At 48.0% G+C, this 22,256-nt stretch overlaps 3 protein-coding genes across 3 annotated transcripts; 1 reads left to right on the top strand and 2 right to left on the bottom strand.

The window, feature by feature from the left end:
• Nucleotides 1-205: 205 nt before the first annotated feature.
• LOC101776457 (peroxidase 24-like) lies at nt 206-4,791 on the bottom strand. The gene is made up of 3 exons (XM_004962810.3): nt 4,356-4,791; nt 3,898-4,258; nt 206-878 (listed from the first exon to the last, which is right to left on the bottom strand). The coding sequence occupies exons 1-3, from the start codon at nt 4,602-4,604 to the stop codon at nt 454-456; spliced, it is 1,035 nt and encodes a 344-aa protein (XP_004962867.1). The 5' UTR covers nt 4,605-4,791; the 3' UTR covers nt 206-453.
• Nucleotides 4,792-12,961: 8,170 nt separating this feature from the next.
• LOC101775243 (rho GTPase-activating protein 2) lies at nt 12,962-15,713 on the top strand. The gene is made up of 5 exons (XM_004962808.2): nt 12,962-13,600; nt 14,199-14,319; nt 14,423-14,542; nt 14,685-14,915; nt 15,029-15,713. The coding sequence occupies exons 1-5, from the start codon at nt 13,233-13,235 to the stop codon at nt 15,527-15,529; spliced, it is 1,341 nt and encodes a 446-aa protein (XP_004962865.1). The 5' UTR covers nt 12,962-13,232; the 3' UTR covers nt 15,530-15,713.
• A 172-nt stretch (nt 15,714-15,885) lies between these two features.
• Nucleotides 15,886-21,930, bottom strand: LOC101774839 (VIN3-like protein 1). The gene is made up of 4 exons (XM_004962807.3): nt 21,894-21,930; nt 17,958-18,609; nt 17,298-17,608; nt 15,886-17,205 (listed from the first exon to the last, which is right to left on the bottom strand). The coding sequence occupies exons 1-4, from the start codon at nt 21,928-21,930 to the stop codon at nt 16,115-16,117; spliced, it is 2,091 nt and encodes a 696-aa protein (XP_004962864.1). The 3' UTR covers nt 15,886-16,114.
• Between the last annotated feature and the right edge of the window lie 326 nt (nt 21,931-22,256).

The raw sequence follows: 22,256 nt of genomic DNA, 5'->3' as shown, positions 1-22,256 counted from the left end.
GCAGTGGGTCAGCTTGACAGTTTGTGTAAGTGGAAGTTAATGGGCTGGATCCCAGTTGCCGCTGACACGGCCCGTATGGGTTGGGTTTCCACTTTTCATCTCAACATCTGTTTTATCTCTTTCTTTCTTTCTTTTTTGCTCCAAGCATTATTGTTCTTTGTGTTCCTACATGATTTTTACAAGGTCCACAATTTTCTCATGGGAGTGATTTGGGCTAATACAGGTTTTATTGCCAATATATCCATATCAACTCCACCAAGGCGCCAAATGTGCTTCCACATGATGGACACCACATATGTACGAGTGAGATGCAACAAAAAAAAGGGGAAAAAAACAAATCACCCAAAATTACATGTATTAATGGCTACCGTTCCCCTGCAACCGACGAGCCAAAAACTACGCGAACGCTGAACGCATCACCTGCTTCCAGCAAGGTACGTAGTACGTGTGGGATCAGGTATTGACGGCCCTGCAGTTCCGGCGGATCTCCCCTTGCTCGCCCGTGAGCACGCCGACGCGGCCCATCTTGCGGACGGCGTTCCTGAATTCCTGGAGGAAGTACCCCTGCTTCGTGAGGCGGTGGATCATCCCGGCGGCGCGGCGGTCGGTGAGCAGCGCGGCGTCGGAGGTGAACAGGCCCCGCCCCAGCTTGAGGTTGACGAAGTAGTGCGCGTCGAACCGGGCGGGGCTGCCGGGGTCCATGGCCACCGCGGTGGCGTTGTTGGACGCGGCCGCGGGCGCCGGCCCGCACCGCGCCCGCAGCTGCGCCGCGTACGCCGCGTTCAGCGTCGGGTCGGCGCCGCCGGAGTTGGGGCCGGAGCCGGAGGAGAGCCGCGCCGCGAAGGTGTTGCAGTGGGCGACGCCGATCGTGTGCGCGCCTGCAAGTACACAATACTAAGCTGAAGTCATCTTGCTTTATTCCAGGCAAATTTTCTTTACCTCGGTTAACAGTAATAAGCAACTAATTTGGCTGCCGAACAGGATGGTAAAACGTTGCGTCAGCTATATATGATAGGCGTTTCGGTACAGCAAGTGCAGGGGATTAATTGAAGGCTACCTGCGACTGCGAGCGAGTGCGTCCAGCAAGTACAAGATGATTGATGACACGGAGCATGATGCGGTAGCTTGAGACCGCGCACAGGTTTCTTTGGTTGAGGTCTTGGCAAACCTGCCTGAACCAGGCAGCGATCTCGGGCGTTCGATTTCGAGCGCCTGGAGCTGGATCGAGCTACCTGGCAGCTCCGCTCAGGCTGAAACCAAACAGGCCTACACTAACTGGATTCGGTGGTGGTTCGGCCGCTGTTTCGTGCAATCCAACCACTGCATACCGGCAGGTGCGGCCAAACATTGGCACTAGAGCGATGCCAGGTACAATCTGGGATCTCACAATCTGTACTAACACAAGTAAGTGAGGAGAGTAAAATGGGCTTCGGTCTAGTGGGAATATAATCCCTGGTTTGATCTAGTTGATCGTGCGGTCGAGTCATCTCTTGAGTTATTTTTTTGCAAACTGTAGGGATTAGTTTTTTTAAAAAAAAGAATTGAACTGGTGTGCACATACATTGTGGAGGCCCCCTTGGTTGTTATATGTGGTGCTTACTATTGTGGATATGCATGCATGTCCTGTCGTAGCCTCAATCAAATCAGCATAATGGAGACATGAACAATAGCTAGCTAGCTCAGGCCTCAGCAGTGAACCCCCAATAATCCATCCCTTGGTAGCACGGCAGGGCAGTGCGGCCAGCTGCTATGATAGACGGATAATGCCTGGGCAAGAACGGGCACGGATGGATGGATGTTAGTTAGGAGTGGCGGCCACTAGCATCTGTTGGCAGTTAGTTACCGGCCGATTGACAGGTTGCAGGGAGAGGTTAGATTCTGAGTGATATCCATTCTCCAACCACCGCTGGTAGTGTGCACTGGTAGTACAGATGTAAAGCAGGCCCAGCTAGCCGTCTCCTTTGGTACGTTGCTAAACTTGCTACTGGTTGGTATAGTGATGGTGATGATGATCCCATGCACGATGAGGCAATTCTAGCCGTTCCAATGATCCTCTTCAGTGGTGGCTACAGTCTATAGAGCTTAGCTTCAATTCTTCTTTGATTATTTCGAGCATGGCACATGACAAGCATATAGTGTAGCGCTGGTATATTACAATTAGATTCACGCACAACATTACTTTGTACTCCCTCCGTTCCCAACTGTAAATCGTTTTGACTTTTTTATTCATAAATACTATTATGCCTTTAGACATGCATACACTATATCTAGATGCATAATAAAGTTTATGAATCTAGAAAAGTCAAAACGACCTACAATTTGAAACAGAGGGAGTATATACATAAGTTTTGATTAAAAGTTGTTTCCTAGCTAGCACTCAACTTTGGGAGATGTTTATATACCAGTATTACTCTTAGTGTAGTTAATTACTCGTCAGTGTGTTGTGTGCAAATGCTAAGCAGGGTCTGACGAGGCAATCACTAACTTATCACCTTTTGTAGAAATTAATCAAGGAGCAGGCTCGAGTTTGCTTTTGACCTGAATGGATAATATAGCTTCTTCTTCCGTCCAGTTTTCATGACACATGGCCTGCATGCTGCATCATGCATTATTTGATTGCTACTAGTACTACTACTCCTTTTAGATGCGTGATTTTAGTACTAATAATATATGCTAAAAGCAGATAGGATTGTGGCCCTATCTTTCTATGATTAGCTAATAGCTAGAGAGAAACCCCCAAACGGTGCGGTTACAGGAACTTGTTTGACAGACGGAACGAACTTTATTTTCTATTTCGTTCCATACACTCAGCAAATTAGCTAAAGATTCCCATCTTGTGACAACAAGTTCATTGAAATCCAACTGCCATGCATATAGCTTTGCAATAGTACTGCGTGATTTTGTCGGATGCCAATGAAATGGTTCGAGAGAATGATGTGACCACCTGGTCTAAACACACTTATAATCCACCATCCTAATTATATACTAGAACTAGAATGATCCAGCATCCATGGGAGAGTAGTGTAGAGAGTGTAGACTACTGCTCCCTCCGTCCTAAATTACAATTTGTTTTGATTTTTATAGATATATTACTTTTGCTATATATCTAGGCATGAGTATACATCTAGGTGCATATCAAAAATTATGTATCTAAAAAGTCACAACAAATAGTAATTTGGAACGGAGGGAGCAGCTGGTAGCGATTGTAAGGTAGCTAGCTTATCAGGAACGGACGGCCACGGGGTGCATCAGAGCACAGGAGCGGCGGGCGGCCGGCCGGTTCGTCCACCGACACGCATCACGAGCCGCATTCCCGTGGTACTGGTGGTGCGCGTGGTGGTTACCCCGTCCTTGTCGCGGCCGCGCGCCAACACTCCGCGGCCTCATGGCAATGCCATGGCATTGGCATCCCACCTGGAGTGGACGCAAGCAATAGCAAAGCTGCGTAGCTATCACCAGCGCACATCACCCCCTACACTACACATGCGTGCGCGTGCGTGCATGGTCTCTCCACGCACTCCCTCTCCATCAGCAGCAGCCGTCGCGTCGTCGTCCGGCCGGGCGGTCGGCCGCCGTCGCCGTCGCGGCGCATGTGCTCGTGCTCTCGCGGCCGCGACCGGCCATCCCCTCTACTACTATGCAGTGCCGACCACTCATCCGCTCATATGCATGTGTCTGCTGTGTACTGATGATCATTTCTCTCTTTTTTTTATCATCAACATTTTAATGCGATCCATGCCAAGTGCCGTCGTCGACACGCGCGTACGGCACGGCGCGGCAAAGCAACTGCAGAGTTTGGCATCTTGTGCGTCGTCGAACTCCGGGCCGCCACTGGTGTGTGTGCATAGGTATGAGGCTATGAGCAGAGCGAGCCTGATCGCCTACACTGTGACGCACCTGAGAGGATGACGAGGTCCTTGACGTCGAGTCCCTTGGCGCCGAAGTTGGCCTCGAGGGCGGTGAAGTTGTCCGACGGCGAGGGGAGGCCCGCCAGCGCCTCCGACGCGCGCGACGCCACGCCGTCCCGCCGCCCCAGCTGCACGTCCCACAGGTCCCGCCCGAACTGCAGCGACACGGCGTCCCGGGCAGCCAGCGCCACGATGTCCGCGCACGACACCGTGCCGGGGCACACCGCCTCCAGCACCGCCTTCGCCGTGTCGATCACGTCGTACCCGCCCAGCGACGCGTTCGGCGCCGCGTCCTTCTCCGCCGCGCCGCCGACCGCCGCCGAGTCGAGCAGCACCGACGCGTCGCAGCCCTGCAGGGCAGCCGATTTCGTTAGTTATTAGATGGGTGAATGCTTCGTCAGCTCATCCTCCGTCGGAGACGACGACGGTCGCTAGCTGCTTAGTTACCCTGACGAAGCAGTCGTGGAAGAAGAGGCGGAGGAGCTTGGCGGGGAGCGCGGCGGGGTCGGCGGCGACGCGGGCCGCCACGATGTCGCGCACCACGGCCTCCGCCGCCGGGCAGCTGTGGCGGTAGAAGTGCGCCTTCAGCAGCGCGCCGTCGCAGCCGGCGCCAGCGAGCAGCACCAGCGTCGCCGCAAAGAGCGCGGCCGACGGCACCGACGGCATCCACGATGACGACGTCGTCGGCCTCATCATGCTGCTGCAGCTCCGAGCCGTATCGACGGCGACTTGTGAGCCGTGACGTGACTGAGGGGGATAGTGAGTGGATGTGTGGAGTGATGGAATGGAAGCCTAGTAGGTTATATAACTGCGTTGAGGGCGATTTGTTAGCGCCAGGATCAGTCAGTCCACGTGTACTAGGGATTAATTAACGGGGCCACACGCACGGCCGGCCCAAAACATGTTAGATACTGTATGAATTAAGAAAAGTCATGTCATCTATAATTCTATTTTTCATTAATGATTTTTTTGCGGGTATTTTTTTCATCAATGATTAAAACAACTTGTTTCGATTAACAATAATCCGAACCTCGTACAGCAATTTCCAACATGTTCAAACATCAAAATGTTTTTTAAATGAAAATTGTTTATTTTTCAGCAAAGCTACAATGTACTCCTATTCAATGTGAACATTAAGAGCCATCGCATTAGGAAACAACAAGCGAGAGAGGAAGCTCTATAGGTGACCTGTCTAGAGATTAGGAAATAAGAAGGCACAGTAACAAAGTTGTTCATGGACTTGCTCAACGAGTTATCATGAGTAGTTTTAAGGGAACAGGCTAAGTTAAGGTGTTTTTCCTAGTTTATTTACTACACTTTTTATTTGTAAAGGCATTAAAACGCTCCTTTTCCTGCCAAAAAAATGTATCCAATTGAGGAACAACGAAGAGGGGACCCAAAAAAAAAATCAGCATTAACATTATTTATCAGGATTAACACATAGGTAACGACCGAATGAATTTTCAAATACGAAATGCTTACCATCAAATCAATCTATACGTGTAGTTTTCTAAAATAATAGAAAAAACTTATAGCCATGCGTTTAATTTCGAAATGATTTCTATGATTCCACCAAAACTGGTGCCTTGCACCAGATTTATGCAAGATCATCACGAGCCTATGTAGGTGCGTACTGTTTGGTGTGCACACAAATGTGCAGCCAAATTAGCCCTCCACCTTATTACACGAACTATTTAATAAAACGCAATGAGAGAGAACAAAAAAAAGATGATCTGCTCTCGGATTTGAGCGAGCGAGCTAGAGAGATACGGTTGGCCCAACCGCATGAACACACAAATGTTGAGCGCCCCGCCCCCCCCCCCCCCCCCCTCTGAATGCCAAGCTGAAAAGATTGGCAAGGCGAGTATTCATTTACCTACCAACAATGATTAAGGTACCTAATTAAGGTCATCTTATTAGTTTGGTTATTAGCTATAGCGCCCTCTAATTGTGTCAACCACCACTAGAATGCAACGAACAATCTTGGCATGGAAATGACAATATCTTGCAGCATATTAGCTAGGAACATGGTAATATTTTCATATATCTTTTTTTAAAAGAAAAAAGTTGTATGGATTGTAAGCACCACTCACTCCGTTCTAAATTATTGGTCAATTTAACTTGGTTGTATAAAAAAATTACCTAACTTTAACTAAATTTATAAGGAAAAAAGTAACAAGAAATCATCCAAGTAGATGCGTTTATATATTTTTTGAACATAGACGATACGGTACAGTGTAGTATTTGGACGTACACACAAGCTGCGTTTATATGATAGTGTTAGTTTGGTACGTGGAATTTATTTTTTTTATAACGAATTTGGTCAAAGTCATAGAAAATTGAACTTAGGACGATCAATTATTTGTTTGAGATGGAGTGAGTAGTTAACGAGATAGCTAGCTAACTTTGACTGCACGGTGCTCGCCTAGGTTCAGGACGACGACACGTCTCGCGTCCAGTATGTTTACGAGCGGAGGCAGGTCAGTATCGATCCGTGCGGCCGCGCATGCACCGTTCGTTAGCTGATGAATCCATGCATCCATAATATAATTGAAGGTGATTCTTTTAGTACCGGTTGTGCAACCGGTACTGCTATATCGGTACTGAAGGGTCCTAAATACTAAAGGGGTATTAAAAATTAAAAAAAAGAAATCCGCTGATCGAATCCCCGGCCGCACCCCGCCGACGTCCGCCCGAACGCTGCAGCCCCAACCGCACAGCACCTGAGCCCACACTGAAGAGAGAGAGAGCCACCCTTCCGACTTCTCACTGCCCGCCGTCCTTCCTCCTCATCGATCGAGCCTAGTCCCAGCCCTCATCCCCGCCGCCTCGCCTCCCCCAGCGACCCCCTGCCGGCCCCGTCGCCCAGCTGCCGCTCTCGCGACGCGCTCTGCTAGGCCCCTCGCGTTGTCGGCCGCCCTCGCCCAAAGAGAGAGAAAGAGAGAGAGGTGAGGTCACGCACCTCGTCCTGCCGCGCCGCCACCCTTAGATCCCGCTGCCCCCCGCCACGCCTCCACACTCTCCCACCGCGCCGGCCTACAGATCACACTGCTTCACGCGCCATCGCCCGCTACTGCTCCACGCGTCGTCACCCACTGCAGCTCCCCACGCGCGTCGCCCGCTGCAGCGCCTCTGCGCTCCCCCACCGTCGTGTTGTCGCCTCACCTCGCCCCACCGCTGCTCCTCACCGGTGTTGCAGTGAGGGGCGTGCGGAGGGGAGAGGGGAGGGGTAGCCATGAGGGGAGGGAGGGGCACGCCTGGAAGAACGGGAGGAAGAGAAGCGAGGCCGCCGTGAGGGGAGAAGGGAGAGAGGAGGGTCGTTCGGGAGAGAGAGGGAGGTGTGCGGATAAGACGGTGAGGAGGGGACGCGTGTGGTGGACTTCAATCTAGTGAAGTCCAAATTAGTATCAGGTGGAGGCTTCATCTAGTACTAAAGGTTGCACATTAGTACCGGGTGAAGCCTCCACCCGGTACTAAAAGCCCTCAGGCACATTAGTACCGGATGGAGGCTTTAACCGGTACTAATATGCAACCTTAGTACCGGGTGAAAGGTCCACCCGGTACTAAAAGGGTTCATGGGGGCCTCGTTAGGGACTAGCTGTTAGGCTCGGTACTAATGCTCACATTAGCACCTGGTACTAAAGGGGTTCACAGGGATCTCATTGTGAACTAGCTGCTAGACCCGATACTAATGCTCACATTAGTACTGAGGTAAAATGCAACCAGTACTGAATGTCAGGCTGAATACATAGTTTTCTGGTAGTGCTTGGACCGGAAGAACTGAACCATCATCTGAATCGTCGTCACTGAAGGCCGATGGATTATTAGCGTTCAGAACGGATTGCGCATCGCGTTCTCACACACACGGTGGCTTCCGCAGCCGGTGGTAGTCGGTAGACCGTAGCCATCGTTCCCTCTGTCGTGTTGGACCACTTAATTATAAAGTTCCTGTTGGAGTTCCTATATATACGGCTCAAACAAGTTCTTGTAACCGTACCGTTTGGGGGTTTCTCTCTAGCTATTAGCTAATCGTAGAAAGATAGGGCCAGAATTTATACATCACTCCAGTACAAACAATCCTCTCTGCTTTTAGCATATATTATTAGTACTAAAATCACGCATCTAAAAAAGGAGTAGTAGTACTGGTAGCAATCAAATAATGCATGATGCATGCAAGCCATGTGTCATGAAAACTGGACGGAAGAAGAAGCTATATTATCCATTCAGGTCAAAAGCAAACTCGAGCCTGCTCCTTGATTAATTTCTACAAAAGGTGATAGGTTAGTGATTGCCTCGTCAGACCCTGCTTAGTATTTGCACACAACACCCTGACGAGTAATTAACTACTAAGAGTAATACTGGTATATAAACATCTCCCAAAGTTGAGTGCTAGCTAGGAAACAACTTTTAATCAAAACTTATGTATATACTCTCTCTCCGTTCCAAATTGCATGTTGTTTTGACTTTTTTAGATTCATAAATATAGTGCATGCATGTCTAGATGCACAATAGTATTTATGAACTAAAAAAACCAAAACGACCTACAATAATTTGGAACGGAGGGAGTACAAAGTGATGAAATAATGGGCTTGGCCTATTGCAATTTCAGAAATTCCAAATAAATCTCAAAGGCCCATGTGGGCATGAGCAAGTGGTTGAAGTGGTGCAAATCTTTAATCCCACATTGCTAGTAGAGGAGAAGGATGACCAACATAAATATGGAGATTGTCTCCACTTCTCCAAGCTATTTGTGGGGGGAGAGAAGGAAAGCTCAACACGCGCACTCGCTCGCCACACCACGCCTCGCCTCGCGGGGCGGGCGAAGGGCACGGGCATGCAACACTTGCGTGAATGGTCCACCGCCTCTAGCCTTGCGGTAGCGTGGTTTCCTTTTGCCGTTTTATTTTTTGGTTACTTGGCCTTCGAGTTAGGAAAATATATGGAAGCCTAATCGGTTTAGATCACGATCGTGACGTGAGATTGTGGGTTCTCCTATATATACGACCTATCAGCCTTTACTGAAAACACATCTAATCGAGCTAGGGTTTTTGCCTCTTCTCGCTACTGCGCCGCCCCCATAGTCTACTCCATCTCGAGCGTCGGCTTGCACCGGAAAATGGGAGAGCAGGTCTCCGGAACCTCTTGCTCTTGTGATCCTGCACCGGGAGAGGGCAAATAAGGTTTTTGGGAAGCACTCCGCGCGACTGCTCAGGGTCTTCACCACGGCTTGTCTTCCATCCAAGTTCGGCGTTGCGGCGTGCCATCATCTTCGACGTCATCTGCTACGCTCCGTCCGCAACACCGTCGTCGTTCTGTCAGCACCACTTGTCATCACAGCTGAGTACGTACACCGTGATCCGATCTGCTATTTCAGCATGCTTTTTGAGATTATGTTGGTGTGTTTGATGTTGGCTAGTACGTTAGAGATTTGCACGCTAGGTTTTGTTCTTGTCATGGTAAATCTAGTTCGGAATTTACTCTTGCGATTGTCTAATTTTCCAACACAAAGTAATGTTGTGCATGGACCTAATTGTAATATACCAGCGCTACACTATATGCTTGTCACATGCCATGCTCGAAATATTTATGCGCTATACATATATGGTATATGAACATATATGATGTAAAGCAAACTCGAGCCTGCACGGTGCTCGCATTGGTTCAGGACGACGACACGACTCGCGTCCAGTATGTTTACGAGCGGAGGCAGGTCAGTATCGATCCGTGCGGCCGTGCATGCACAGTACGTTCGTTAGCTGATGGATCCATGCATCCATAATAAAATTGAAGGTGATTCCTCGTCCTCGAGATCGAGACAAACCAAACGTCAGTACTAGTGCTACAGCTACAGCATCATCACACAGCACAGTGATCGACCCTTGGACAGGAAGAACTGAACCATCATCTGAATCGTCGTCACTGAAGGCCGATGGATCATTAGCGTTCAGAACGGATTGCGCATCGCGTTCGCACACACACGGTGGCTTCCGCAGCTGGTGGCAGTCGGTAGACCGTAGCCATCGAAGAGTATATACAAGGCAATGGCACCGTACCACGCAGTGTCAAAAACCAAGCCTCTTACAGCAGGGGAAACATGTTACTAGAAACTACAGTCATCTGGTACTAAATTGTAGATAATATCCCATTTTAATATGTTTAAATTTGTAAATTTTATTATGTTACTGTAAAAATTATGAATTTAAAAAAATTTGTAAATTTTATTATGTTACTGTAAAAATTATGAATTTAAAAAAGTCAGAACGGTATACAATTTGAAATTGAGGAAGTACTCGTGAGATGATGGCATGCGAAATAATGTTCACCTTACGAGACGGCACGAGCGAGTAGAATTACAGAGATAAACCGAAAGGATTAAGCAAAGTACTTGCTGGTGGATGTGCCAAGGGCAAATGATCAGACAAGATACGCATCATGGGCCAGCGGCAGCGGCAGCTAGTGATAGGCCTCATGCTCTGCAACTGACAAAACATGTACAGTACATGCACTCTGCATCGCAGCCGGTCGACGATCGATAGAGCTCCCATCGTGTCACATTCAGAGCCGCTCGAGCTGCTCGTTGTACACGTCGCGCGGCTGCGGCACCCGCTCGTGCGGCAGCGGTTTCGCGCCCTTCGACTCCGCCGCCGCCGCCTGCTCGGCCTCCCGCCTCGCCGTGCTCCGGCTGGCGCCGTCGCCTCCGCCCTCCACGCGCTCCGCCGTCGCGGCGAGGACGACGCGGATCCTTGCTACTTGCCTTCGCCTGCGCATCCATGGTGATGGTGTATACTGGTGGTGGTCGAGTTCGAGTCGATCACTCGTCGTCGTCGTGTTCGTCTGCCGACGCGAGAGCGTGGGCGGTGGCCGTTGTTAGCACTAATCCTTGCTTGCACATGTGTTACGTTTGTTTAGGCCTTGGTGCGTGTGTGCATGCGTGCGTGTAGTGTAGGCAGGTTAGCTGCTGTGGTGTTAGACGCGGAAGCACCGGGCATGGCTCGCGGCACGCTCGGTTCATGCGCGCGAGGGAGTGGCTCACGTTCCAGGCATGCCGGGTCGCGAGGGGCTCGTGCGGATCGTGCGCGAGGGCCGCAGGAGGCAGTTGCTCAGGTGCGAGACTATAAATGGGTCCTGTAATCGCTGCTCGGTGGTCGAGCCGAGTCCATTGAAACACAGACAAGCCAAGATACTGGCGTTCGTGGCTGCAGGGCCTCTTGTGATCGTCCGTCGATCCTCGGTTCCAGCAGCCGTGTCCTGCCCTTTTTTATTCCGGGCTATGCCACGCGTCCGTCCACGCGGCAGCTACGGCAGCCGGCTGCCGGGCCGCGTGCCACGTGTTAACCATACGTGTACAGAGAATGCGGGGGTACACGTGCGCATCGAGCAAGAAGAGACCGGTCAGCCAAAGCAGCCTGAACATCATCACTTCATCAGCTCTTGCACTGGATTTTTCGCAGATCGCAAAGCAGAGGGGTCGGGAGGCAGCAAGAGCGACGCGTAAAGCCGTAAACTGAAAGGCAGGCCGCAGGCCCTCCTCACCTGGACATGGCGAGGCCCAACATCACGGCGGTGCAGTATGTTGCCGATGGTCTTTGGGGCAGTTCCAACCCGTAATGCTGATGAGTAGTGTCCAACACTGTCCATGATGTCAGACATCATTTTAGAAAACCACACTCTCCAGCTCATGATTTTTTAGCGTAGATTCATAGTAAATTCATCATCTCTCCTCCCTACTATCATATTTGTTTTACGTCTACCATAAAGATATTGTACTTTCCCATACAAAACTCGGTGGTGTCCAACGTATTTGTTCTCGTGTTGAAATTAGGTTTTGCATGAGATGAGACCCAATTTCTTCCTCTCTTTACATTCTCTTTCTTATTTAATATAGTGACATGTAAGCCAAATTTTCTATATAGCATGATAATTAATGATATACAAACCATCCTAGTTGTCCAACGGTGGAGCTTGAGTAACTAATCAAGAGGCTAGCCTTACAAATTTGCTCTAATGAACCGCAACTGGTTTACTGTTCATACAATAAAAATTTTCACCAGCCAGGGGACGTCATGCCCCCCCCTCCGCCCCCTACTGACCTCGCTTTGAAGCCGACCCCAGGAACCGGAAGAACTTGGCTTTCCATTACATATCGTTGGATCCATGGATCGTCTGTTCGGCAGACGGCAATCAAGTGTGTGTTGCCGAGTTATCTTTAGCACGAGCATAAAGAAAAGAACAAGTTCCTCATAAAATTAGAAATTCAAGTACGATTGAGAGTGAACATTGTGTTTTGAGTAAATTGAGTGCAGAACACTGGCAATGCAACAAGATGGATATCAAATAAACTAGGCCGTCACGTAGCATTCATGCCGTTTGCCGTTGATAGTGCAATATCCATGACCGATGATGAATCAGGTGGTCAATAACTTGTATCTTGTGACTTTGCAAGCTTGCGTATTGTGAGGGTTACCATGTCATGGTTAACGACTTCAAATGGGTTTCATCATAAAGAAAACATCGTACATCCAAAACCGAAACCGGAAGGATTATGTACGGGTTATAGCCTTCTAGGCAACATTTTTATAATTCGTCCCGACTTCTTTGTAGTCACTACAAGTATTTTCTGTGAAAATGTTGTTAAATTTGGAACCTGATTTGGATATTTAAATATTCAAAAGAATAGCACTAGTGAAGGACTGAAGTAGGCATGCCTTGCCAGAGTGCCATTGAACTGCTGCCCAATGACAGGTGGGGCCTGGTCCCACTTGTCATTGACACGCTCCATAGTTTTCTCAGATCAGTTCAGCTTTTTTTTATATGCGGAAAAAAGGTACAGGGCCCCTGGAAACGAGTCAGTCGCTGTCGTAGTCGCTTTTGCTCTGCACTTCTGCTGCGCCTCTGCGGCGGAAAAGGCCACGGTCGGGTGGGTCAGAGTTTGAATCCGGCGCGGCCACCTTTTTACGCCCCGCCCCCTCCCCGTTCGAAAGTATTTGCGTTTCGGCCCCGCTTGTCCTCCCCGCACCCCCTCATTAATGCTCTGCTCCTCGCTGACGGCGCTCAGCTCCTGCTGCCTTCAAGAACCAGAGAGAGAAAGGAAAAAAAAAGCCGTTGCTTTTGCTTCGGTTCTCGCCAAGAACTCCTCCCGCGGCACGCACAAGGAGAGAGAGAGAGAGAGGGAGAGGGAGAGGAGCTTCGATCTGCGTGTCGGCGGCGAGATTTTGGAGGCATCCGAGGAGGGAGAGAAGCCGGGCAGGCGAGCCGGCGAGGTTCATGTCTGCTAGCTCGGTTGCTGCGTGAGGCGGTCGTAGGAGGAGGAGAAGCGGAGGGGGGATGACGGGGGTGGTGGTGGTCTCCAGCGCGGGGTGCAAGGGCGGCGGGGGGAAGAGGAGCTCCGGCGGCGGAGGCGGGGAGGAGGAGCGGCGGCGGCGGGCCGCGGTGCTGGAGCTGCTGCTCGCGGCCGTGCGGCGGTCCGTGGTGGCGTGCCGGGTGGAGCGCGGGGGCGCCGGGGCAGGGTGGCCGGCGGGGGAGGGGGAAGGGGAGGAGGAGGACGCGGCGGCGGCGGAGCTGGGGGAGATGGAGATCGGGTGGCCCACGGACGTCCGCCACGTCGCCCACGTCACCTTCGACAGATTCCACGGGTTCCTCGGCCTCCCCGTCGAGTTCGAGGACGAGATGCCGTGCCGCGTGCCCAGCGCCAGGTGAGCAACCGCCGCCACCTCCTCCTCCTCTTCCCCTTTCCTTCATCAGTCACCATGGGATTTCAAAATCGAAGCTTCCGGGTAGTCTCTAGGCCCCGGGGGAGCAAGTATCTTGGTGACAGTTTTGAATTTCTATTCAAAAGGGTGATTAGTGAGTCCAAGTGCTACCCCAATTCGAAGCAGCTCTTGCCTGAAGATGCAGTTCTTCAGAGTTCAGAGAACTAGAACAACTTCCGTTGCTGCAGCTATATCCCCTGGATCTGCACGGTGCCGGAGCAATTTTGAATTTTCATAAGCTTAATGTGAACTTTTCACCGAGTTCCATTGATGTGATTCCTGTTTCGTGTGCATGGCTTTAAGCAGAATTGTAAGATTGTGGTCAATTGTATGATAACTTATACAAGTACTTTTGTTCAATTGCAAAAACATAAAGAGTCATCCAATGAAATTATAGTTTCTGAACCATTCATCCAATCAGCTACATACTGTAACAAGTTTGAGTTGTGTTTTGCTATACGATTTATCCAAGATTCAACATTTGGACCGATCAACTCGCGACCTGTAACCCAGAAAACTTGTTTACCTTTGCTTTCTGCAGCGCCAGTGTTTTCGGTGTCTCGGCTGAATCAATGCAATGCACCTATGATGGCAAGGGCAATTCGGTCCCCACCATATTGCTGCTCATGCAGGAGAGGCTGTATGCCCAGGGGGGCCTCAAGGTGATCTTCCATGATAAACGAGCTTTCTGACTGTTTCTTTTTTATGTGCCATGAACGGATGAAGCTGGACTTGCTCTTGCTCATACTGATATTTCATTTTCAGGCTGAGGGGATATTTCGCATTAATCCAGAGAATGACCAAGAGGAGCAAGTGAGGGACCAGCTAAACAAAGGAGTTGTACCAGAGGACATTGAGGTTCACTGCTTGGCCAGCCTGATTAAGGTAGGACATCTATCAGCCCGAAACAACTACGAAACCATGTTTCAGCTACATTTTACTACACCCAACATATCTCGAACATAACACTCGACATCAGTTTTATTGGATAAGATAACTGAGACTTCTGTACATGTAAATTGGACAGGCATGGTTCAGGGAACTTCCAGAAGGTGTGCTCGACGGCCTCTCCCCTGAGCAAGTGCTGCAGTGCAATTCTGAAGGGGAGTTCCTTCAGCTTGTGACGCTTTTGCGCCCCACACAGGCGGCACTTCTCAATTGGGCTGTTGAGCTAATGTCTGACGTTGTCGAAGAGGAGGAGCTCAACAAAATGAATGCTAGGAACATAGCCATGGTGTTTGCGCCCAACATGACACAGGTAATTTCCGTTCCACTATTCATGTACATGTAGTTCCCATACAACAAAAACGGGAGCAATCTGTAAATTGTCATAACTTTAGCAGCTAAAGTACCTTTCTGTTCTATTGCTAGATGTCAGATCCATTGACGGCCCTGATGCATGCCGTCCAAGTCATGAACTTTCTCAAGACATTAATCTTGAGGACGCTCCGGGAGCGTGATGATGCAGCCACTGGAGGAGAGTACACTCCATACTCCTCTCCAGCGTCATCCATCCAGCAGGATGCGGCCGAATGCTGTTACAGCAGCGAGCGGGACATGGATAGGAGCTGTGAGCTGAGTGACATGCACAGCCAGATCAGCAAGTCAGGGCGACATGCTGATTACCTCGTGCGGTACAACACCTGTTTTGACAGCGAGCAAGAAATCGATGATCATCTGAGTGAGGTCGAAGAAGGGTTCCTGCGTAGGCTGGAGCGCGACATTGAAGCGGATAGACCGAAGGAAAGTGCAAGAGAACAGTGTGAAATGAACTTGGAGGTGATGGCCATGGAGGATGTTGAGCTGAAAGATGAGGACAAAGCAGTGGAGAAGGGGTTACAGAAGGAAGAGGGTTTGGAATCCATGGCATGATGGCAATTGTGTATTTGCCGCTGGTTAATGTTATGAACTACTGACCAATGGATCCGTTTGTCAACACCTGGTTGAATGTGTGACTGCTGTATGATCCTGAATGTGGGTATATGCATCCTTGGGACAATATTTGGAAATCACCATTATGTGCAGGTTAATTTTAGCATGAGTCCATGATTACATCTACTCTCTTGTGATCTTGGAGTGCTTTTCCTTCTTGTTTAACATGCAACCGTAGGACGAACATCGTTCGTAGGTTCCAGTTTCATAAGGACTTCGCAGGAATTTGATACGGAACAGTTCGATTCTAGCAAGAATTAGGGAAAAATATCCCATTCCAAACAGGGATCCGAACATATCGCAAAAAATACCGAACCCCGTTAGCTTGATAAGAGCTTTCATTGCTACATTCATCAATATATTATGTAGTCATGGCAAATATCCAAGCACAGCACCATCAAACTAACTACATACAAATATATCAGAAGGTAAAATAGCATGACACTATGACCCCAGTTACTCCCTATTGTAAGAGTATTAGAGTATTATCGGTAGCAGTTTTGAGTTTTTTTTTTGTCAATCTGGTTAGTGCCAAAGCTTAGTACAGAAACCAGTTCTTGGCTTCTTACTAGCAACAATTTCCTGGAATGAATCCAGAAGCTGGCCGGCCAAACTGCTGGGATCGTCAAGGAGGGTGCGGATGAAGGTGATCACAACTCTACGCTCCTGCTCTGTTGATCTCAAGCTGAACCAGGTTAGGAATTTCATCCTGAAATCCTTTTCAATGTGTCCAGAACATTCCAGCCATCGTATAACCTTCACACAGTACTCATAGTTGTCATCCAACTGGCCTAACCTACGGGAGAAGAGCCTAGCTGAGGCGGCTGCCAAGTTGCTGTCATTGGCACAAGTTTCCTGCTCCAGGTCAGATGTCTGTTTGCGACTCTGTGATTGGGATTCCATGACCGGGGCCTCCCCTACATGCCCCTCGGCAAAAGTCTCAGAGTCGCCACAACCATTCGACTTTGTCAGTGTATTCTTTCCTGAGCTGCATCCGTTCTCATCCCGGCAGCATTCTGTTGGCATGACTACCTCTGCATTTAGGTCTGGGACTGAGGTCTCATTAAGATCGATCTTGCGGGACGCACAGCATGGAACCTGGTCCTTTTCTAGTATCACAGAATCACTCAGGTCGCATGAATCTTCAATCTCATCTTTACACAATGCACTGGGGTAACCATTCTCATCAGCCTTCCGCAAGACATTACCCAGCTGGCGCACCTGGAAGCCTGACGACATACCATTTTGACTCTTACCAGCTCTCTTGGCAGAAGATGACCAACCTTCTGCTCCATTCTCTTTGTTCTTACGAATGATCTCCACACTCTTGGTAAAGATCTTGTGTTCAGAATGGCCCAGTTCACCATCCTCAGTAAATGAAATAATACGGAAGGAATACTGTGTGCAGGGCTGCAGATTAGATATCAGTATCCTTCTTTGGTCTTTGGGGAAAACAGCAGGCTCCCCTGTGTATGGCGGTTCTCTGCTATTCCAGTACCAGAGTTTATAGCCATTGATGGCATGGTACTGCGAGGAAACAGCTTCCTTAAGAACCAACACAACCGATGAAGCTGTAATATCTTCAATTTTGAACCTGCAGGCAGCAGGAAGTGTATCTGCAGCAAGAAAATTTCAATAAGTTCATAAAATTGTCACTTGCACAAAAGAATTGGAAAGTAGTAAACTTTACATGACTGAAATAATTTACCAATTTGTTTTGTTTCAGATGGACTGTTTGACCTCAGCCACTCATCTGCCTTTTCAATTGCTAAAGAGCAAAGTTTCTGCACATCAGCAGCAACAGGCAGCCGGCCAACAATGCCACGGGCCATCCTGGACGATGTACCATCAAGGGGGCCAACTTCAGTTTCCAGCATTGCTTTTGCATCCTCTACAATCTGATGCAGATCTTTAAAACGAGTCGTGCCATCCAGAAGTCTATGACTCAGATATATGCGTGAACAGAGAATATCAACTCTACGAGCATCTTTAGCAACTACCAGCTGCCTCTTCCAGAACCTGCCCACATAGTTTAAAGGTGCCGTTAGATCCGACAACAAATAATGTTTGCATTTTTTTTTAAAAAAACATGAATACAGTAAAGCATAGCAGAGCTCATCTGCACATGATGCTCTAAGCAACTACAAATATCATTATGATGAATCCTTCAACCAATATTTGGAGTGCAAAAGGTTCACCAATATCAAGGAACATCCAGAACAAATAATTCAAACCCAATAAACCAATCATGTGAAGATCTGGATCAGATAGCTAAAAGAACATCTAGAAGCGACAGTGGCCAGCAGTACTTAAAGAGTTCTATTTGAAAAATATATATTACTGTACAAGGTAGATGCAAATCACTCACCCAAGTATTCCAATAACCTTGCCGCATGCAGCACAACAGTAGTTACCATCAAGCTGTATAGATTGTCCAAGTTCTATGCATCCTGCCTTCCGGTTCTGGAGTGCACACTCAATATGGCAGGATAACCCACAGCAATCCCTATCACCAGTCTCTGATGAGCAGACCAGCCAAAGGCTAGGATCTTTGTTATCATCAAAAACATGACAAATACAGCACGAACACCTCTTACAAAATTCATCATCTGAGTTCATGACAGCTTTGCAGGCTGAATTTATGCATATCCTTGTGGTAGGAGGCTTTGTGTCTTGAGATATTCCATTTTCAGATGGTTGAACAAGATGATCACCCTTTCTTGGCTGCTTTTTCTGAGTATGACTACCAGTAAAGCTTGAATTATTATTGTTATTCGAGAAGACTTTCTTTGAATCAATGTTCTTGCACCTCTTTACAGTCACTGTTCTTGGTATTTCTTCCACTGATTTGCATTTTGAAATGCCAGGTTCTTTCTTTTCTATGTTATCACTAGCATCATTTGACTCTTGTTCTCGAAAAGAACTCAATAGATCCTGGGCACTTTCTGAACTGGTGTTGCTGTCACCAGCAGGTGTATTTTCTTCAGGTGCACTTGCAGCATTAGAAACATTTGTTAACACTGCCAAAACGGGAATTCAAGTTCAGAAAATAGTCGTCCAAGGAAATATGCATAATAAACTACAAATGATGCCATCCAAAGTAACTCAGGTGCTGAAAAAATCAAGTGTCTTCAGGCATGTGAATTGGACCTAATTCAGGCCACATGTTGTGTTAACAAAAGAAAACAAAGAAGCTTAATGGCATTTCAATGAACTGAGAGCAATTTGATAAAATACTATCAAGCTACTGATGTGCAGCCGTACAGCGCATGGTATCAGATTAATCCCAACAGCCTGTTGCATTCATCACCTAATGACACTTGTCATATCCATATGTAGATCTTTATACTCTTTCCTAAACACCATCCACAACACAAGCCAAAACAACGTATAACTAATGACGCATTACAAAATCATATAATATTTATAGTAAATAAATTATTTAAAAATAAATGACAGGATTGATGCTAACAAAAATAAGAATGGTTTCTATAAATTCGTCCCTATCTGCATGACTAAAAGGGCCTTCACAATATCAGCTCAACTTTGCAGAAGCCATACTATTTAAATCAAGGAATACAATTTGACTTCACAAAGCATCAGTCAACATAGGACTAATTCTAGATCATATGGTTAAACTTGTAGACATTTGAAATATGCAATGCTCAACTATTCCACATACCTTCCTAGCTCCACATGCAAATTAATTCAAGAAAGCTGTTAGTACCTTGATTGAATGATATGCTATTTCAACGCTACACACCCTTAAATCCAACATAGTTTAAACACATATTGTTACAAAAGCATTCGTTTTCATTTTAAAATAGATGACATTAGGGTTTTCATAGGAAACATTTTCAACAAAAGGTAACATTAGTTGCCTACTAGCAGTGCCCATAGTTGGATTCACCCACACCATGGCGTCACAGCACAGGATCTCTGTGAAATTGACCCCGTGCTGAAATAGAACCAGAACCAAATCAACAGCAATGCCCATAGTTGGATTCACCCACACCATGGCGTCACAGCACAGGATCTCTGTGAAATTGACCCCGTGCTGAAATAGAACCAGAACCAAATCAAACTAAATATGGATGATGTATATGCTATGCTAGTGATCCACAGCAGCAATAGATAGATCCATTCGCAGATGACTAGACAGATTGAAGCGAAGGAAAGATTTAGGTTTGATTGCTCATGGCAAAGAAGAGGGGCCATGCAGAAAATTCGAACGATCCAACAGAGTTAGGGCTTACCAGCAGATCTGAACGGATCTCCACTCAGCGCCATCCTGGCAGAGGGAGGGAGGGGCAGGGGGAGGAACCGCTGCCGAGTGAGAGAGAAGGATGGCTGCTGTAAGGGACGTGGCTATGAAGGTGCGCTCCAGTCGAAGATGGGGTGCACAGCCACAAATTGAGAAAATTCCTTATTTTCCATTGGAATTTATGTCGCTTCCTTATTTGCCATCGAAAAAGTTTGTCTTATTTGCCATCGACTCAAAATTTATTCCCTATATGCCATCAACAGTGTTAAGTTGGACATGAAAAGACATTTTTACCCTCATGACAAAGGGACACATCCATTGTAAAATTTGTATCCAACTGGTTTTGCATTCTCCATATCAGCCCAATGTTTCTTAAAAATATGTTGATGCCATGCATATGCAGCCGGTTAAATTTTACAACAATATGTCCCTATATTATAAGGGTAAAACCGTCTTTTTGGTCAACTTAACTACGTTGATGGCAAATAGGGAATGCAATTTTGAAGCAATGGCAAATAAGGAAGGCAAACTTTTTCGGTGGCAAATAAGGAAGTGATGTAAATTCCGATTACAAATAAGGAATTTTCTCCCACAAAGAGAGGTTCTTCTCTACCCCCTTTTGATTGAAAAGTAGGAAGAAAGGAGTAAAGCAAGCATCTGCAGTTTTAAAGGGCCGCTACCGGTTCATTTGGGGTGGCCATATATCAAATTTATCACCAGGTCCTGTTTTATCTGACCCCACCAAACTTTCCGTTGCTGAAATTTAATAATTACGGCCAGATTTACTAGCCGTTGATGTGATGCTAAAATTCTGGTAACATGTCTGTTCTCTTCTGTTTTTCGATTTGTTTTTAGAGCCAGCATGCACAATCAATTTGGCCACAGAGATTTTGCAAACACAATTGATCACAGTGGATTGCCATGCACAATTTAGGTGCTGTTTAATTCATGCCCAAATCCACCCACTCCAACCAATCCAAACCTCGGCATACCAAAATCCAGGCAACTACACCATTTTGCTGAGCAGGTTTGGTTTCAAAAGTGTTGAGGCAAAGAAAATATAATCTTGCCACACTTTTGGCATTAAACCAACAAGGGCCACATATCCAATATCTAGGATCCATGAGCGTGTTAAGATTCTAATACCTTTTGGGAGCTCTTACGGTGCAAAACTTGGTTCACAATAATTTGATTTGTGCTGTCGCACAATAAACTGGGAACATTATTTCACAGATGTTCATGCAAGTCTTTGTTCACAAATCATCCCTCCAGTGAAAATCTTTAGTACGGATAATCATTTGGTCCTTTATTTATTTTTTGCGTTACTGCAAAATCAAACACAGAAGCTTATGCTAGTATGAACTCGAAACCAATTTGTCATGGTTGGAAGTTCTGAATTTCCTTCCAAACATCAAAGAAAAAAGCATGCTACATCGTGTCCACATTTCGCCGTGAAAAGTCCCTCTTTCCGTAGTTTCCCAACTGAGATATGAAAAGGACACACACATCCAACAAATCACACAAGAAAACCCGCAAGAATCGTGAAAGAGGATCCAATATGGGCTGGCATGAAAAGGCTAGACGAACAAAACAATCGATTCCACTTCGGGAGGCCGTTGGCACGCCCCATCTCCGGGGCAAGGGCAACATCTCCTAACAAAATACCCCAATTAATCGCCTAACCGTACCAGTTCTAGAGAGGCGCGGACGAAATCGAATTGGGCAAATTGTGGCAAGACTTCCTCAGTTTCCTCATGATGAGCTGGTGGCAGGAAATCCAGGCCAGAGAAAGTAATTGCAATGAAGAAAGCATCCAGCTATACTAGTAACCGTACTAGGTGATACTAGCGGCCAGCGAATGGGGCCAATGAGCCATGGATGACGTACGGGCTAGGTCACCACCAGCGCTACTCCCCCTCTACAGCCGGAGCAAGCAGACAAATCCGTCCCCGCAGCTACAGACGAATTCGGCGGTCAGGGAGAGCAGGCCGCCCGCCGAGGAGCGAACCCGAGGGGGAGCGGGGGGGGCGAGGGGCTTACCGGGGAGTTGGGGCGCGTCCCCGCCCGACGACGCCATGCCGTCGGCGGGGCGGGTCGTAGCGGAGCTGGGGAGGCGGGCCGGCCGGCCCCGTCGAGGCCCGTGGCGGCCGCCGCGGGGGGGGGGGGGCGGGGGACGGCAGGTTTGTACAAAGCCGGATTCGCCGTGAACCGTGGTGCACCCGCCCGCGAGACGCCGAGATGGTAAGGGCTTGTGCAGCTTCCTGGAAACTAATGCACTGACTGTTTCTGCTCTCTGCTACATGTTGTGGCCTAGGTGGTCCAGTATTTATAGGCGAATGCCCCGAGGCCCATTAAACTTCTTTGATTTCGTGGTGCGAAAATCAATGAGATGATCGGCGAGTC

Source organism: Setaria italica, chromosome III, assembly GCF_000263155.2.
Source record: "Setaria italica strain Yugu1 chromosome III, Setaria_italica_v2.0, whole genome shotgun sequence".
NCBI classification, from domain to species: Eukaryota; Viridiplantae; Streptophyta; class Magnoliopsida; order Poales; family Poaceae; genus Setaria; species Setaria italica.
The sequence above is the reverse complement of the archived record's forward strand: the minus strand, read 5'-3'. Positions and strand labels throughout refer to the sequence as shown.